This window comes from Stylophora pistillata, chromosome 2 (genome assembly GCF_964205215.1).
Source record: "Stylophora pistillata chromosome 2, jaStyPist1.2, whole genome shotgun sequence".
Classification (NCBI taxonomy): domain Eukaryota; kingdom Metazoa; phylum Cnidaria; class Anthozoa; order Scleractinia; family Pocilloporidae; genus Stylophora; species Stylophora pistillata.
The window spans coordinates 3,783,120-3,802,200 of record NC_142520.1 but is presented as its reverse complement, the minus strand read 5'-3'; the positions used below and the strand labels follow the sequence as shown (position 1 = coordinate 3,802,200).

The 19,081-nt window shown below is 37.9% G+C and overlaps 2 protein-coding genes across 2 annotated transcripts; one reads left to right on the top strand and one right to left on the bottom strand.

Annotated features, from left to right (window-relative positions):
* The first annotated feature begins 767 nt into the window (after positions 1–767).
* On the top strand, positions 768–13,790 carry LOC111319286 (adhesion G protein-coupled receptor L4). Its single transcript, XM_088748499.1, has 20 exons — positions 768–928; positions 2,460–2,483; positions 2,613–2,975; positions 3,249–3,322; positions 3,671–3,736; positions 4,161–4,332; positions 5,220–5,333; positions 5,747–5,831; positions 6,161–6,254; positions 6,913–6,962; positions 7,131–7,251; positions 7,885–7,979; positions 8,418–8,520; positions 8,794–8,944; positions 9,387–9,468; positions 9,735–9,801; positions 10,321–10,403; positions 10,600–10,720; positions 11,201–11,242; positions 12,580–13,790. Exons 1-20 carry the CDS (start codon positions 868–870, stop codon positions 12,700–12,702), a joined length of 2,091 nt encoding a protein of 696 aa, XP_088604625.1. The 5' UTR covers positions 768–867; the 3' UTR covers positions 12,703–13,790.
* On the bottom strand, positions 13,684–18,764 carry LOC148736711 (skeletal aspartic acid-rich protein 2-like). Its single transcript, XM_088748500.1, has 4 exons — positions 18,388–18,764; positions 16,521–16,942; positions 15,381–15,605; positions 13,684–15,055 (listed from the first exon to the last, which is right to left on the bottom strand). The coding sequence occupies exons 1-4, from the start codon at positions 18,428–18,430 to the stop codon at positions 14,759–14,761; spliced, it is 987 nt and encodes a 328-aa protein (XP_088604626.1). The 5' UTR covers positions 18,431–18,764; the 3' UTR covers positions 13,684–14,758.
* Between the last annotated feature and the right edge of the window lie 317 nt (positions 18,765–19,081).

The following is a 19,081-nucleotide window of genomic DNA, read 5'->3' as shown; positions in this document are numbered from 1 at the left end:
TTTATCCATGAGTTCACCATGCATAATTAAGGTCATAGACCCTTCTGGCCTCGCTTGAGATAATGTATGCTTTTGAATTTTGTACTGGAGAACGAGGCCAGAAGGGCTAATTTAAATTTAAACAAAAGAATATTAATCCGGCAGCCATTTATGAAAGTGGTCTATTTTCATTTCGTTCTCGGCGATCCATTCGAGTCCGCAAATAATATGTGGACCTCACGTAATATATAGGTTCGCTTTTCCAAGAGGCGCGTAGGTGTTCTCCTATATTAAGTCTTGGGTACTACCATGTTTGTAAAGTTAGAGAATTTACCAATGGATCAGTTTCGTATTATGATTTTGGGCACGCGATCGTTCGTTTGTTTGTTTTTCTGTAAGCGCCAGGCGCTACCCCGTGTGGGGTACTGGAACGAATAAAGGTTGTTGTTGTGAGCACATGGAAAATGTCTGAAGTATGTTGTAAACCGGAACCCTGATAGAATTTCCCACGCCTAGAAATCTCCAAATTTACTTCCTTAAGCAGTATGCCTGTTAGTATCTGGTATTATAAGGAGAAGTTGGAAATCGATTCCATCCGGGACTATAACACCCCAAACGTAAGCAAAAAAGGTACTCCGCTTTTTTTTTTCTTTGAGACACCCGGATGTATTATTTCAGGAACCATTCTTTGTTCAAGATGGAAAATTGATCGGCCAATTGTCTGTTAGCTGAGAGATAAGGTTTGTACTGCAAAATAAAACAAACAGCTGGCAATATCTGTCGTTCATTAAAAAAGGATCTACTTCGTCCATCGTTGAAAGTGGATTGAGGAAAGTAAAACTCCTATCTCACGTCTTGGTCTCCGCAGTGCATCTCAAGCTCGGAAAGATGAAAGTGTTTTCTTATGTGTCAGCATTTGGCGCAGTTTATTTGATGACAGTCATTCTAGGTGAGTTGGATATCATCTTTAATGTGACATCTCTAAATACATAGCTAATAGCTAGCTCATCGACAAAAAGTTGCTCCTAAACTTAATATGGTGACATGTTTAACTAGATATGCGTATTCCATGCAGAATTTTCGTGTACAAGTTAATTTTTTCCTCCATATTCCTTAGGTGTAAAACGCTATATTACCAATGTGGACAACTTTGAAAAAAAACACACACGCACGCACACACACACAAACACACACTCCTACACACACACAAACACACACACACACACGGACAATGATGCGTTCGTTCGACCTGGTTTGGGACATATACAGTTATTGTTGTCAATCAATCATCAATAAACAGACCGATCTCTGTAGTGCAGTGGATACTTGGGAGTAAATATAAACAACATGGCAAATGTTTCAGAAATCTCATGCCCAATAATTTTGCATTTTAGATTTCCCGTCTCATTCGTCACGTTAGGTATATTATTGAATTCAAATTGGCTTTGTTTCACAACTGTTTAAATCATCAGATGCGTTCTTGGTTTGGGAGATATACAGTTCTTGCTGTCGATTAATCATCAATAAGCAGAGAAACCTTCCTAAATTTTTTGGCTTCTCGTGTTGGCTAATTTTCATCAAATCACAAATAAAGAAAATGCGCTTTAGGCTAGCACTATGATAATTTTTCAAAAGATGTCAACATCACGATCAAATGTCCGTGGTAGGTTTCGGTAAAAGTTCTTTCAGCTTTTACGGTGTTTGGTGTATAACATGGAAAGACAAACATTTAGCTAGATATTTTCTAAGTATTATCATTTAACCTGAGTGGGAGATGTATCCCTATGAAACTACTCACTTTTTATTTTAGCCGTAAATCCAGATAAAATTGATATGCAGATGAATGAGTGGCTAGTAATAGGATTCATCTGTGTGCTCAAAGATTTTGGATATCGCCAAAGGGAAAAATTTGCTAGTCGCTAGAATGAAATATGCGGCGAAAGATTGTTTCGACGTCGAAAAGACAATTTTGGAGGGAAATTATCACTCTCTTGCCGCTGTCTTATCAGAAATGGATTAAGCCAACGTTCATATGAGGAACTCGTAACATTTTGTTTGATTTACCATGAAATATTTTATAAAATATACTGATAATCTTATCTCCTGGCGGTAACTTTATTGTAAAATTGGCATGTAGCAATGGTCTCTAAATATTTCAATGTCTCCCGGCGCCCTTCAGAAGCAGTTTCGTGCAGCCTGAACATGCGTGTGAACAGAATCTAGCTGGAGCACCTCATGGGCTTCGGCTCTTTTTAATAGCTTCGTTTTCAGGGCACAAATACATCTTACAAAGTAAAAAGGAGGTTACCAAGTAGAAGCACATTCTGTCACAAAAGGCATCAGCAGACAACCATGCTTCATCCGTCCACGCCATCCGGTTTAGATAAAAGAAGAGGTATATCAGGAAGATTTTTTCGAAACAAATCTTTTTTTTTCTCTTTTCATTTTTTCTTTTTTTTTTTCTTGCTTTTTTTTTATAGCTATTCAGAGTGGAAAACCAGAAGGTGAGTTTGTTTCTATCTGATTAGAAGCAAAAGAAACAATTCTGTGGCGTTTATATTTTGGTTGTCCTAAAAGAGCTCTGCTTTTCTCTTTGCTCTGAGACATACTTCTTTAATATGCTTATTTTGCAGACGTCGATTGCGAACACACCAACGGGAAAATGCTCCAGGCATGTAGAAAGAAACATACCAACACGAAGATGCCCCAGGCATGGAGAAAGAGAGCGTGCAAGAAACTTAAAAAGAATGGCCTGCTTAGTCGGTCCACCATGATATCTTGTAGCCCCTTTAATGGTGGTACTAATTGCTCTTCCTGGTGTGATGGATTTAATAGCTGTTTTAAACGAAATAATTTCAACGAAACAGAGTGTTCTGAAAATTTACGAACTTGTCAAAATTTTACCACATCTGGGGCTTGGAGCATTCATATTAGACTCCTCTTGTGTAACCAAAGTGTGAATTATTGCTTTAAAGTGCAAAGATCTAGAAATCAAGGTAGGTAAATGAAATCTCGAGTTAATTTAACACCGTCTCAAGTCTTTTAAAATTTTAAATCATTTATAGCTTTTTGCGGACATTAGTCTTTAGTGGTCGCACCTGTTTCCCAGTTAATTTGCTTGACTTGAGTCAACTGCATGGTGCCCACTCTTTCACTTAAAGAAATGAAAACACTTTCTAAGCAGAGAAAAAAGTTAAGAACGAAACAGATCAGTGAAATAGCATATTTTATACAGCTTATAATTTCCCTTCCTTTTATCATTTTCGCAGGAGAGACAAACTGCATAGAAGAGAAAAAAGGCAAGAGAAGAGAAAAAACAAAAGGCAAGAAAGAAGAGAGAAAGGCAAGAGATTTATAGTTAGAGCATGCGCAGTAATAATAGTACAACTATATATATATATATATATATATATAGATGTACTATTATTGCTCTAACTAATATATATATATATATATATATTAGTTAGAGCAATAATAAAAGTACATCTAAATATATATATATAACAACTGCACGGGTCTAAACTAGATAGCCTATGTTGCATTGCGACGACAGTTTCAAATCATTAACCGACTGAATAGCCGACTGCCAGATAGATCTGGTAGATTGACTCAGCGATTGACCTACTTGACTGTTTCACTGATTTATTGATTGACTGACTGATCCGTTGATTTATTGATTTGTTTCGTTTAGGAAAAGAGGTGTCGTATTCTGAGATTTTACAGAAATCTTAACCTGACAAAGCGTAACGCCCTGAAGGTAGAGTTTTTTAAAAGTGCTATCGTTTCTGAAGCATTGAAGGTGTGAAAACTGAACGGAATTATGTTGTAGCCAATGGGAAACAATCCATTTGACACAAAACAGAGATACATTTCCTTAAGATTGTTTTAGTAATGGGACTATGCGCTGGCAAGTTCACTCAATATAACGAGGGCCACAAGACATTAGAGAACTCAAACATAACAAAAACAACAAGTGTGCAGGCCATGCAGGGTATCTGGAGATTTCGAACATTGAAAATTCTTCCCTCCCACTCTCGGTAAGCTCTCCCCGTCGAGTATTGAGAGTTCGCTTCCACCTTTACAGTTCAATGGCTAAATTATTTACACTGGCGAGGATAATATTATAGTCTTGCTTTCCCTAGCTATCCTACCATTTACTTTCCTCCGATTTTCATAATCAGGACGCAATATCCGCGCTTGAGAATGAAACTATCTTTCGCGCTGGCGGAGATAACCCAATTAAGGGGGATGTGATGTTCACCACACTGGTATTTGAGGACTTTCTATATAGACTGGCTCTATCACATTTGAACGGTACAACTACCAATTTCTCCTTCTTCAGAAATAATTCAGGTAGGTCTTGCATGTAACTGAAGATATTCTTGTGAAGATTAATTAAGTATTTACAAACGCGAACTGTAAGGTGCAAATGATCATGATGAGATGTCGTGGATTCTGAATGAATGATTGAAATGGAAACAAGTAAAATAACCAAAAGCGCAACAATGAATAATCCTGCGTGGTCAAGGAGTGCGGCCGCTGAGTTCTTTATCTTCTATCTTTTTTTGTCTTTGGTTTCTATTTGTTATTATCATTATTATAATGGCAGTACAAACGTCTGGATGCCCAGAGTAAAGATTAAAAGCTTAGGCTGGGCGGCAAGCCGTAACCAGCCACAGCATCGAATAAAACTTATGACAACAATTACACAATAATTTACGCGAAAAAAAGAAAAACCAGCACACTAACACAAAAAAAAAAAAGAAAAAAAAAAAAACCTGATTAACTGATGACTTCATAAGAGTGTCATAAAATATATAAATAGATAAATTAAATCCTGAGAGTTTCGTCTTAATTACTAATCCTAAGAGTTCGTCTTAATTACAAAATAAAACTGTTCATAAGTTGTTATTATTGTTATTATTATTGTTATTATTTTATTATTATTATTATTATTTTATCATTATTATTATTATTATTATTGTTGTTGTTGTGTGCGTGTGTGTGTGTGTCTTTCCTTTCTTCATCATTCTCGTTGTTTTATTATTGAGGCATAAAAATTGCCAGGGAGTGTTTCTGGATAATCATCACTTAATGCCAGAGCAAGACCCATCGCGCTCAAATAAATTTATTTGATGAGTTGTAGGGCTTGAAATTCCTTTATCGGGCTTTACACCACCTTACAAACACGTGGAAATGAGTAATATTAAAAACACATAGCTTTTTTTCCTAATTCGTAGCCGTAGATTATCTTGCCAGTCGCACATTCAAGCACAGTGGCAATCAGTTCCGTTGTGCTGATCTTGGAAATGAAAACTTCATGGAAATTCCATCAGAAAATGTCCACGAGAACGGTGGGTATTCTAAGAAGTACATTTAATCTCAGGTAGAAATTTCTGAACCCCTGATCCAATATTAAAATTAATTGTACATTTAGTAGACAGGCTTTCTAGTAATGTCATAAGAGATAAATCAATAGATGGTGGTTAAAAACAAAAAAACAAACAAAAACAAAAACAACGAATAAAAAAGAGACATATCTTTGAAGTTGAGGTGCAAAGACGTTTTGGATGGATTTATCCCAAATGTAAAATGACAGGAAGCAAAGAAAACATCCCCGATTATCATGGGGGCGGATACTAACATTAAGTTCTTCCCAGGAGGGGACTTGGGCTGTATCCAAGACTCGGGCACAGATTTTTCCAATAACAAACTCCCGCCTGGCGAATGAAATATGTATCTTTTCGTTCGAATTACCTCCATATAGGGTCAGTGGTTGTAGCAGTTATGTATAAAAATCTCTCCGAGATCTTCATATCGGACAACAACGTCAATGGAGCCAAGAAAACCAGGTTTGCATGTTTAGCGTTAGCTTGTGTATTTCCTCGTACTTTATTAAACTCGCATCTTTCTCCAATGTTTCGAGAAGATGAAATTGGCTAATCTCAGTGCGAGACCTCATTTAAAAGAAAACAAAGGAAAAACATCCTTACCGTGCATAGCTAAGATGATGTATCCAAACCTACCTCATGGTTCTAAATTAATAGGCTTCCTCCAAAACTAAGGTCCAGAACTGGAGGGGAGTAAAAATATCTAATTGAACAAGAGATTTTGATGGAGACTATAAACTTGTCCGTTTCCTTTTTTTGTTTTATTTCTCTTTTTATTATATTATTATCAGGAAGTTGAACACCATAATCATGTCCGTCGAAGTATACCCTGAGCCTGATGAATTGGAGGAAAACATTACCTTGGTTTTTAAAAACATAAAAAAGGTATCCTCGTCACCTCTTGTACCTAATTTAGTCTTTTGTTTTTTCCATCGCACCTTGCAACTTATGTTTAAGTAAGGAGGCATCAGGAGCTTTTTCGGGGACGCCAAATTGTCTTCGTCTTCAATATTAAAAGCTTTTTTCCTTGAATTTCCTGAGATTATTGGTTCAAGTGGGTGAATCGAATTAATCAAAGGTATAAATTAATGACAATGACGATGGTAATAACGATCGCGATGATCAGTGATTTTAGGGTCTACTTTTAATGAATGTGGCATTTCAGTCAATTTCTCCTTTTTGTGTATTCTCGTATCTGTAATATTTGAGGGGGGGAAGTTTCTATAATATGGGGTGCTGCGTTCGCGTGCAGTATAGTAAGATAATGAACTGTCTGTAAGTGAGTTGATAATGCGAATTGGCCACTGTAGAGCGATTAAAAGCTGATGTGTCGAGCGTAAAGCGTTCGTCAGAGCTCTGATGAAGGGCCGACGCTCGAAACATCAGCCTTATAATGTCTCTGTGCAGGCGAATTTCCCTTATCAACTCTCTCGATAAAACTTCATTATCTAGTAATTTTTGAGCTTGTGTCTAAAAGTTCTGTTTTCAAACTTAGCATTGTCCATAAACTGCTTCTTAACTAGTTCTCTTGCAATACTTTCAGGCAAGTGGAGATATAAGAGAGTGTGTATTCTGGGACATGTTTGGAGATGGGTAAGCCTCACAAGTGTTCCGACGAAATCTCTTTTCTTGCAAAACTCTACGAGATGTCTTTCCATTTCTTTGACACCTATTGTGTAGGTCATGTAGAAAGCAGAATAAGATTTTATAGCCTGGAGCTACAGTCGAACACTTGAGAAGTTTCTTTGGTTTCTCATACAGCCCTGAGGGTTGGTCATCGCAAGGATGTTTCACCAGAATCTTGAGCGAATCCCAAACGGAATGCAAGTGTAATCACTTAACACACTTTGCTGTTCTGATGGATTTTACCAACGATGAAGAGGTAAGCGTTGCACGGAATCCAAAAGCAACACCTAAATTCATAGTTCTATTTGGTGTATAAGTTGTCCAGCACGTATCATGAACACTTTAAATTTCAGGCGTCCCACACAACAAAGCATTTCCAAAAAAACTCGAGTTGTAGTGCGTGAGCTTAAAGAAGAACTTTGACAATAATGTTACTGAAGTAGTAAGACCTCAGAGGGCAAAATTGGAAATTGAGTCTAGTCCTCCTTGGCCTGAGAGCGACTTCCGCTGTAAACATAAAGCACCAGGTGTACTTTTATTTCGTTTAGGCAACTAATTGTACACTTGACGCAGAAATTCGGCCTAAATGAAGCGATTACAAAACAATTGGTTGGGATTACTATGGCCAGAATCAAAGACTGCACCAAAAAATTAAAAATTTGTTGGATTGGGTGCGCTCAAATCCCGTATCCCAAAGGCGGCCAGTTTCATTTACTAGATCTCTCTCCTAAATGGAGGTTCACATGACGCCCTGATTCCTATGAACATGCAACATCTATTGAAACAGTTTATTTTAAGGTGCCCTTGAGGTTCAGAAAGTAAGCTTTAGGTATTAGCATTAAATACGTAGCAATCTTCGGCCTTTTAAATAAATGTTATTGAATTTAAGGGAGATGACAGAATACTGACAGTTCTTACACATGTGGGGATGGCTTTATCGCTGACTGGAGTTTCTATAACAATCATCAGCTACATTTTGCTCACGTAAGTCCCATTATTAGTTGAAATCTTCGACAAGTTAGCATGAAGGAAGTGCTCTCTATAGCATGAAAGAAGTGGTCTCTTTGATCTTGTCGATATCGTCTTATAGTCCAGGTGAGATTGGAGAATAGGCCTTAGAGATGAGCTACGTGTTGACAACCTGAGAAAACCTGGGGTGAGGATTACACTGGCGGAGGTTTCAGACTTTTTTCTGGCAAAGTAATGCCTAATATAAAACAAATAAACTTACAAACGTTATATAGAAAATCAGCTGCAACATGTGAAAGAAGCAGAGAAAGGGTTAAAAGCGAGAGTCATTTGAAGAATATTGGATTAATGAAAACGGTTAGGGCGGTAATGTTTCTCTTTCTTCACTTCCTTAGCTGAATTTTGGTCATTATATTTTGGTTTGCAAATTTTTGTTTATTTGGGCCTCTATAGAGACAGACATGCACCATTGTCCCATATTCGAGTAGGGCTAACATCTTGCATTGGAGCGGGACATATTGTCTTCCTTGCTGGAGTTGATGCCACAGGAAACAAGGTGAGAGGTTGGGACAAATTAATTTACAACCTCCTCGTTGACTTTCATTTTTATTCGATTCTTTTATGTTATATTGTTTTTTGTTTTTTTTCTGGGTTCCCATAAAGGTTTGTTTTTGTAGTTGGTGTTGTAGTTGTTGTTGTTTTTCTTTTTTTTTTCAGTGTGTGTCTATTGTTCTTTAACCTGTGTATATATGTTTCTGTTTCCTTTTACATTTCCCGATAACTTTTTGCTTACCCAATACATCAGCCAACCGATGATAATCTCTTGCAGGCTGTCTGTGTTGCGGTAGCAGCTCTCATGCAGTATTGCCTAATGGCAGCATTCTGCTGGATGCTGGTCGAGGGCATTTATATCTACTTATTTGTTGTCAAGGTGTACAACATAAGTGATAAAATCCGTCTCTATCATGGCCTTTGTTGGGGTAAGGAAAACTACTTGTTAAGATGCGATAAAAGCTGAAGTCATTATACACGAGGGTACTAAAGTAAATTGAATTTAATAAAGCAAGTATAAACGAGAAAAAATGATTTGCTGGTGCAATGCACAACATGTTAATCCTCAAATTCTGATTCGCTTTTGACACTCACCAGTCGGGATTTCATAACGAAAACAGAGCCACGCAGTCAGAAATTAAAGTTTTGTGGCCAGACAGGGGTGGGAAGCAAGCATATAAAGACTACCTTGAATATTTTTTTCACATCAAGGGGAGAAGTATAATCGCCTTGAATTTTTTCTATTCCCCACAGCCGTTTGTTAGATAACATAGCCCGCACTTTGATAGTTATCGCTGTCCTCTTTGATATAACCCCGTAAATGATCATTTTCAGCAATTTCTCTTTTAGTTATTGTGGTTTTTGTTCCAGGACTTCCTACGGTAATAGTTGCTGCATCTCTAGGTATTGTTGCAGGAAAAGACGGAATCGAGAATTTTGTCAATGATCAGCAGTAAGTTTGAAAGTTTACCTATTTTATCTTCTGAAAGCATCACTGTAGATACATAAGTGAATAATGTTTCGACCACCTGAAGAGGTAAACCTAGGGAAAGGGAAATGAGTTCTCTCAATGCATTTATATCGAAACTGCGTCGTCTATCTTGATTTTCGCTGAAAAGATTGAAAATCTGACCTATCGTACTTTTAAATTTTTAGTTTATCCTTCGTTTAACTAATATATTAATTTTTAATCCTTTATTTCCCTTTTTTAACTCCAAGCTGCTGGATATCTTCAAGAAACAAAATAATCTGGATATTTGTTTCCTTTGTTGGGCTAATCGAACTTGTATGTGGCGACATTACCTGTTTTAATAATACAACTCAACTTGGACCTATTTAAATTATTCTATTATCGTATGTTCTATTTAAGTTATTCTGAGTTAAGTTATTTTTTATTTTTCCCTTTGGTCTAAGGCAAGCACCTTGCCTCTGCCAAAAATAAATATATTTGATAGAAGACAATGACGGGGCAGACAGGGAACATCCATTTTCCCATCCATTCCACTACAATCATTATAAAAGGTTTTCAGAAAGGACTCCACATCCACAAAGGGATGTAAAGGCGAACGGCTTTGGAATTTAGGCTACGTGACCGTTTTTTCAGAATCTTCTCTTGTTAATTTCAATTACTCTCAAGCTGCAAAATTTTTTACTGAAAGCCTTGTCTAGCGGGATCAATATTACTCTTAGCTGCCGCCCGCATTGTCTTCCCCTGTACTCTTTTCACTTTCTCATATTTCGCACCATTAGAGATCTACAAGTCAGTAAAGTTAGCCAACATTTCGTCTTGTCTTTGTTTGTAAAGACTAACATAGTAATCCTTGCGCGAGTCATCAAGGAAATTACCACAATCCAACAAGTGAAAGAAAACCAGACTGAACAGATCAGGTGAGATGACTATCTCTCTTTTATTTCTATGTACCACACCCCACCTCTGTTCCCAGCAAAGTGCAGAACACTTGTCACATAGTGTTCTGGCTCTCTTTCGAGTTTTGTAGCTCTGTTGTAGAAAATCTGCGCGCGAAATCCGACGGTCCGAGGGTCGATTTCTCGAGGAAAATTTTATTTTTCTCTATCTTTATAGGGTCGGTCTCCGATCATGCGTGGTGTTGACTCCATTGCTAGGAGTCACTTGGCTGATTGGTTTCCTGTCGCCAATGCACATTGCTTTTTCCTATATGTTTGTGATCCTCAACTCTACTCAGGTAAAATGCAAAGTTTACAAAGGTTTGATCTTCGGGAGGGAGGTAAGGGTGTCATCACTACAAGATGATAATCATCGAAGTTTCGAAAGTAATTCTCAATAAGCAAGTATAACCCGGATTAGCTTTTAAGGTCAGAACCCTTTTTGAATTAATCTCACCCTTAAGCCCAAAGAGAAGGTTAGTAGAGAGAAGTAGTGAAAATCCTATCACGGGGGCTTGTTTCTAAAACTACAGATCAAGTGAAAATTTACATGTACAAAGAAATCTGTGCATGCGACCGGAAAAGAATGATTGATTTGAAGATAAGTACCTTACTGGTACCTGTAGTTGTTGCGACACAGACCTTCGACCACAGTTAAAAAGGAGGTTAATGCTTCTTTGTCGCTTCCTTAATCTAAAAGTTCTCTTTTTTTTTTCATTCTCATTTATCTGGTCATTAGCTTATCTATTTTTTATTCCATAATACCTTTCTTTTTCTAGGGTTTCTCGATTTTCTTCTTTCACTGCTTGAGAAATAGGGAGGTATGCATAATATACATATTTTCAACAGGAAGAAATATTTGTCAGCGAAAGGAAACCTTTGAAAAATAATAGTTTCACGCTTATTGTACGTAAATTATAGAAGCACTTGGGAGGTTTGGAGAACACGAGAGAGGCGTAAGAGTTGCTCAAGGTGCTAGAAGCATGAACCAATTCTTTTAAAACACAGTGGACACAATTTGTGCTCGAGGAAAGTTTAATTATTATTGCGTCAGGTTTACGAGATTATCGCGGTCGACCCGAGAACTATGCATATAAGACAAGGCAAAAACCACCAAAAAATATTTCGCGGCCAAATCTTTATTGAAAGAATTGTAGTTTGCTGATAAGATGCTAAATTCCAAAGGAATTCTTGCATGTACGAGACCGCGTGATAGAATCAGCATGCTTGAAGCGTTTACTAGAATTCATGACCAGAAAATTGAGTTGGTTTGTGATGACAATTCTAGTATTGTGTCATTTCAAAATTAAAATCCCCTTTTGAACAATACTTTTAAGCTTTTAGACATATCAACATTTAAAAAGAATATCCACAATCTGAAAAACTTACGATTTTCTCGCGTTTACGAGACCCGCGTGGTTGATTCACCATATTTGTTTTCTTGTTTACTAGAATTTACGACCAGAAAAACGCGAGGCTTGGAGTAAATTATGAAAATTGTTAAACCAAAGTCTTCTATTGAACAGTACTTTTGGGATATTTTGACAATTTAAGATAATATCTACTGTTCTAAAGAATTTTCTCCAACGTCGCAAAGCCTCACTTAGAGTCAGAAAGATCAATTTGTTCTTTCCAAGTCATAATTCGCATCGCGTTTGGGAATCAAGTGTCAATAACTCTTGGCTCCCAGAAGTGATCAACATGTAACTTCTCTCTATAATATCTATACACGATCTGGCAAATAGGTAATGAGAATCCCCAAACTTATCAGGAAGAAGTTGTTACCCTGATTGAACACCAAATTGTTGTAACCAATTTACAAGGAAACGTGTAGCAGCTAGAGGGGAGAATTAACAATCAGATCTTGGGAGTTTAAAGGCGAACTTCAACGCTAATTTCGTCGCTGGAAAGCTACACTCTCACTTTTTTTTTTACAAATAAGTGTTTTTTAACTCAGGGTTGAACGGAAAAGCAATATATTGAAAGGTTTGAGACCTCGCGGCTAAATTTCAGAGACGGGAACTTGCTATGAATGAACATGTCATGGATGCCCGGCCGGCCGTCCATACAGAGGGATTTTTTTTATATTTGCTCTTTAGGAATGAGGGAGGACTTGCTCCCTTGAAATGTTATAATTTATCTGATATTCCTCACTTAGATAAGAGAACGTTTCAAAAGAAGACTTCACAGAGTCTATCCACGGGCAGAAAATCCACCTATGACTGAGATAAGAGGAGACGATACAATTAGAGTTGAGTCTGAACCAAATCTGTCAGACTGATGATCAATGATCTTGCACATCCACAGTGGTTGCTGAACTTTTAATCAAAACTATAATGCAATTCACTATCGTATGATAGCGGCTCGATGTAAAACAGTGATAATAGAGTGTAAACATTATTTGTAGTCGGTCAGTGTGTAGTCGGTCAGTGTGACAGGATGGATTGCAATGGGAACTAGAGGGTCACTGCAGTTGCTGAGAAGTTTCTAGCCCATTTAGCTTTTCACTCTTCTTAACAATTGGTTCATGCTTTAGCGTGCACTATCGAGTTATGGAGCACGCGGAAAGTTTGAAGAGCACGAAAGAAGCGTAAGAAATGCCCGAGGCAATAGCCGAGGGCAACTCTAGCTTGTTGAGTGCTCTCCAAACTTCCCACGTGTTCCATAACTCGATAGTGCACAGCTGAAAGCATGAAACAATTGTTTTAGAACATAGCCGCTGGAATTGTGCATCAAATTCGACGCGAAAAACGGACAACAATATCAGTTGAAGTGAATCGTGACGGCGCTGATACCAAGTCTCCTTTTCCGTTGTCTTTCTATTTTTCTGCGTCATTTAAGAACTCTAACCCAAAGGAAAAGGTGGAAACATTGTCTTCTTTTTCGATCTAGTAGGCCGAGTTTCTATTTGTATCCATCATTGTCGCGAAAAATATTATTTTTTTCCCGCGCTAACAGTGGCCGCTCGCGTAAAAAAAAAAAAAAAATTCTGGCGAAGCGATTTGCTGACGCTGTCAGCGTGCACTATCGGTATTTTGAGCACGCTTACGTATATTGAATTTGATTGCGCGGTTCTGCTAGCTATGTTCTAATATTTATTAAGGTCCTTGGTTCGTGATATGTTACGACATTTATACTATTCTCTAATTAGGAAGTCAAGATTTATTTCTAAGAATGAGATTTCAGAAGAGCCCTCGAGTTTTCAAGGATATGTAAATCTTAGTATATGAAAACAGCCATTAAGCATTTAATTACAATAATATTTGGTGCAAGTGATTTTATTGGGTAAAACAAATATAATAACAATTCCATTAAGCTGTTGCACTTTGAAAAAGATAATAAAAACGTTACGCAAGCATGCAGGTGCAACTTTTGGGTGTTCATCGTTATTTTCATAAACACAATGCTTATGCAAATAATCTTAAAGAGGAAATAAACAGCATGTTCGGGAAGCGAAGGGGGGCCCAAGAAAACGAGAAAAGACTGGAAACAACACTTAGGCAGCGCAGTAGCCCCACCATCTTTGTTTCTTCTCCCGCTGCCTTTTAAAATTACACACCACAATTGGCGGTAATTTCACAATCTGATCGGCCAATTATCGGTTGTCAATAAGAGTACAGACAATGGCTGCACGCGTCAACATGTCACGCAACTTGCCATGCACTGAAAGAATCGTTTTATTTGGCGTCGATATTGTGGTAAAAACAAATCGACAGGGGTTCATTGCGGTTTTGCGGACTCACCTGGCTGCGCCTCGTGAGTCTACATTTTGACCACTGTGATGACGAAGAGTTTTGTCCATAAGAGTACAGACCATGCCGAAAACACTGTTGATTTGTTAAATATCTTTTAACATCAGTATTACTGGCGATGGGGATTTTTTAATATAGGCAAATGGAAACAGATTGCGACAAGAGGGAGGGAGAGGTAGTACTTTTCAAAGTATCCCAACGCCAACTTTAAGTTTGGTTTTGAAATATTCTGCTACAAATCAAATAATTTTGGTTTATAACAAGTTGGTGTATTTTGTACAGGAAACTTCAAAAGTTATGAAAACTTTTTCGAATGGCGGTAGCAATGATTAGGGTTTTCAAAGTGGTTTCTAAGATAACCACGCTTTTGGGCTTGAATATAGCTCAAGGTAGGCTATAAAAAATGGAATATACTTCGCAAAGAGGTATACATGTACGATCAATGCATCGAGTGTCATTAGGAGGCACTTTCCCAGTGATAAGTTGAGTATCCCCTCCCCACCCCCCTCCACACCCCCTCCCCGCACATCAGATTAAAGCAGCGTGTATAAATTCTCAAAAGCCTAATGAAAAATCTTTTAGTCCTCAGTTTAACGTGAATATGGCTGCCAGTACCACAAAAAGCAGCAGGAGATTCAGCTGAAGAGAAACCGCGTCGTCTTTGTTGTCTTTGTTGTCTTTGTCGTTTTTGTCGTCTTTGTTGTCTACGTTTTCATCGTCTTCCTCAATTGTATCCCCCAATGTCACCCCTGGGTCAACTTCAATGGTTTTGCTGAACTGATCGGCGGGTACTCGGAAAACAAGTCTATGCTTGTTGCCAGTCGTCTCGAGCTTTGGGTAATCACTGCTGCTAAAGTTGGCAAATTTTCCATTTATTTTGCACTAAGAAAAAAAAATTAAAAGAGAAAAAAAGGGATATTAAATTTGTCGTAAGTTAAAAATAATAAAAAAGGTAGACCTTCCAGTGGCAGAATGTATTGTGCGAACGCTCTCCAGGAGGTGGTTTTTTAAATTGAATTAACTAGAACACGACAAAGAGAAAACAACAAAAGCAACCCGAGAAACTGAAACGTTCTGCTGATCACCGACCAGCGACTCATGGAATTTTTTCTATTGTTTTTCAATTTCATCCCACTCGGGTTGTTAGGCAGGTAAGCGGCTACAGAAAGTGTGGTATTTTGCATAAATATTCGCTTTAGAGTCATACCTTACTGGCAGCTGACATTTCGTCATCGTCCTTAGCTCCACTGCCAAAGCGGAAATGCTTGCCGCATTTACCCCCTTTCCGGCATGGCATATTTCGAGGAAGTTTCTTGGAGTTACCATCACTGCCTTTGATATCAATGTCTTTACTTGGTTTTTGACCTTTTCTTCCTTTGACAACAAGTCCCAGTTCGATTTCCTTCGCCTCACTCGAAGTATAGTTTTCAAGCTAAAGAAAACCTTATTATTTTAGTAAATTGAAGTAAGAAGTAGTTCGAGACTGCCACCGCGAGGATCTCTTTCGTACATTTCTTAAAAGCCGCAGCGCACATATAAGATTTTTATATATATTTAGTCATTGATTCGTCATTTCACGGGTTTAATACGAACCAGCATAATGACCAGCTCCCTGTTAGCTTGCTCGCTAAATTGGTAGAGCACTGCACAGGTATCGCAGAGGTCATGGGTTCAAATCCCGTACAGGCCTAATTTTTTTTTCAGGCCTCACCTTAAATACTGCTTAAGGTAGTCTTCATTACTGCGAGGTTCTGTCATAGAGCTCGAGACTACGTTGAACTTTTCTTTCATTCATTCTGTGATTGTCTCGCGCCACCTTTTCAGCGAATGAAATTCAAATTTCAACATATCTGTGGTGGGGTGTATGCTCTTGCTAGAAGATGTTGAAACCAAATCCAAGGGAAAAATACAAACCTAGTTTTGATGTTTTCTCTATAAGGGCAACTGTCTCTCTAGGGAAACTGATACAACGTAACTAAACACAAACAGGGAAATTCCTTTCAAAGCTAGAAGACTGATAAAACTGATTACGTTTTGGATGAGGTTTATCATCTGTGGAAAAGCCTAGCCGATAGTTTACGTTTTCCTACACAAGAATCAATTCCCTTTTTGCGTATTTATTTCAAAAGAATTTCTCTGAAAAACTTTTGTACCCGTTTATATTTGAAAATCTAATGTATTCGGGCTATACCAGCCGAGTATCCTTCATTTATCACATGCAGCACCATCTCAAAATTAACAGTTCACGCTCGCGCTAAAATCTACACAATCATTGTTTCTATTCATAGAGATAACATTAAATCTAAAAGTTTAGTTTTTACATAATTAAAGAGAGGTGAGGGTGTACCTTCACGAAGAATTTCAAGGAGCCATTTTTCATAGCTATTTCATCTTCGTCGAATTTAATTGTTCCGTTTTCGCAAATGACGTACAGGTCAACGTACAGGTTCGCCTTTTGAGCCCTAAGGTTGGCTGTGAGCGAGAGTTTCATCGCCTTCAGACCCTGCAATACGGCAGATTTGTTCAAAGTGCCCACGGTGAAATCTTGAGTTTTAAAGTTGCCAACGGACCGACCGCCTTTGATCTCCCTGCCATTCGCCCCATATTGCTTCATGTCATCCAACTCTACGGTGAAGGCATTGGCGAAACTCGTGTTATTTCGACAACGACGAAACAGAACCTTTCCAGAACTGCCAAGAACTTTAACACACATGCCGCCACATGTTGTACCGTTGAAATCATTTGCTAAAGCCAACAAAATGTTGGCAGCTGAGGAAAAATGAAAATCAATAAATTTATAATTATTCAAACTTACAGTGCGATATAACACCCCGTTGACAGCGAGTTGATTTCAAGACAAAACGTCGTAGTATCATTCCAGTTCGCAAGGCGATTTTTTGTTTTGAGCCCATTATGTCAAATTTGCACTTTGTTTTAACATTGTCTGCAATCTATAAAAGCAGTGTGATGTGGAAATCGCAGAATCGACTTTTTGAAATTACATGCCCACATCTTGCATCTAAACTCTACAGAGGCTCCTCAAACGTTGGGAAAGGTTTTTTAAAATGCTTTCATATTTCCTGTGAAAATTGATTGGGAAGATTTTTATACTGAGCTGAACACCCTTGGGGGTGAAAGGAGGCACTGAGGGAGAAATTGTTTTATCAATTTTTACGTCTAAAGGATTAATCATTATAATTCCATTATGGCCCTCTTGCATCGGTGATTTGCAATTTTACATAGTTTGAACTCCAGCTAGAAGGGAGAATTAACAATCCCATCTTTGGGATAAAGGGTTGACGTAAAACTAACTAAATATCACAACCACTGAAATGACGGAACCATTCAAAATTTTAAAGCAGTGATCATGCGAGTCATGTGAGGTGCAAAACAAACAGACGTTGTCATGGTGATGCAAAACATGTTTCTTGACTACTGAAAAATTCATTTTCTATTTGCGGTAAAATTAAAATACTTGCAGCAAATTTTATTCATTTGATTTTTAATTCTTAAATTCCAGTGAGTAAAAGAGTTTTTTTCTTATTGGATTTATAACTGATTAAAATTATTTCGATTGTGATATTGACACAAATTCCTCTAGCTTCCAGAGCTTCTACCCAATCAGCTGGAGAGGCCAAGTTACACTCGGTCAAAGCAACGATGATTGCACGAAAGGGATGACCTCAAAGGCTTACAGAATGACATTTAATATCCAAGGATTTGAATCAAGAATAAACAAAAACCCTGGCCAAAATCAACGACTTCCATACAATATTTGGGGGCAGAATTTTATCCTTTGGTACCAGAAGTTGTTAAATAATTGCTCTCCAGCAATTTGAAAATGGACACGAACGCATTGTTGCTATGTACACCCTTTAACATAACTTGTTTTCATCATCACGATAAATCACACTCCAAACCGTATTGTTAATTTCACTTCTAGAACATGTGAATATTCTCTCGTCCGCCATTTAACGAAAAAAAGATATTTCTTACTGCGTGCTAGGTCTCACGCATTTATCAAAATAAGCCAATGCTACCAACTTCTTGTTGAATTGAACAAACACATGCACGTCACCCATATCAAATAGACCCCTTATTTCCAAAGAAATGTAACAGCGATTTTAAGGGAACAAGAATGTGTCAACCGAGGTGCAACCCTCTCCAATGATGAAGTCTTCAGTCGATGGCTAGTTTCGAAAAGCAAAACTTACCTGCAAAGGCAAGAAGAAACATACAGCTTGCTTGCAAAGTCATGTTCTTGAAGTTTTTCTTGCTTCAAGGAAATGTTCCTTTCCCAAAAAAGGACGCCTTACTTATATATCATAAAAAGTTTAAAATAATCGTGGCACCTCCACGAATCAAATCAATAAAGCGAAAAGCTTCTCGGATGATCGCTAATTTGCAACTGAAAGTAGGTGCGCCGCGGACTTGGCTCAATATTCAAAAGCTACGGAAGTAGTTAATTCTGCCCGCGATCTTTGAAGCATACCTTTAACCCTACCCTATTTCACTTCATTGAATTCCCGAACTGTTTTGGTTCATTGATAGACTAGCCAGAAAAATGAAATGTTAATAGAAAAATAAAATTAATTTCTGATCGCGAGAAAATACCAGAATTTATGAGTAAGGTTTAAAAATGTTGCGTGACATGGCTAGTACTTGAACAAATCACGTCCACGCAAACATTTTGAGTCTTCGACAAGCGACCACTCAATGCAGGGTGACAGCCTTATACGGTGCCGTTTAACAGGTTCTACTGCACTCCGATTCCCAGGGCAGAATAAGGAAAGATAATCGAAATTGTAAGGCTGCTTCTTAGTAATTTCGCCCCAAAATCTCATCAGCAATTCTCCTTACCGTCCTCTATCCAATTCTTATGATGTAATTTTGGAGAATTTGGTATTA

Coding starts and splice junctions, on each gene's coding strand:
- LOC111319286 (XM_088748499.1), top strand. CDS start 868: ATGAAAGTGTTTTCTTATGTGTCAGCATTTGGCGCAGTTTATTTGATG. Junction 929..2,459: donor TTTGATGACAGTCATTCTAG/GTGAGTTGGATA, acceptor TTTTTTTTATAG/CTATTCAGAGTGGAAAACCA. Junction 6,255..6,912: donor TTTTTAAAAACATAAAAAAG/GTATCCTCGTCA, acceptor CAATACTTTCAG/GCAAGTGGAGATATAAGAGA.
- LOC148736711 (XM_088748500.1), bottom strand. CDS start 18,430: ATGACTTTGCAAGCAAGCTGTATGTTTCTTCTTGCCTTTGCAG. Junction 16,943..18,387: donor GTTTCTTCTTGCCTTTGCAG/GTAAGTTTTGCT, acceptor ATTTTTCCTCAG/CTGCCAACATTTTGTTGGCT. Junction 15,606..16,520: donor CCTTGAAATTCTTCGTGAAG/GTACACCCTCAC, acceptor GGTTTTCTTTAG/CTTGAAAACTATACTTCGAG.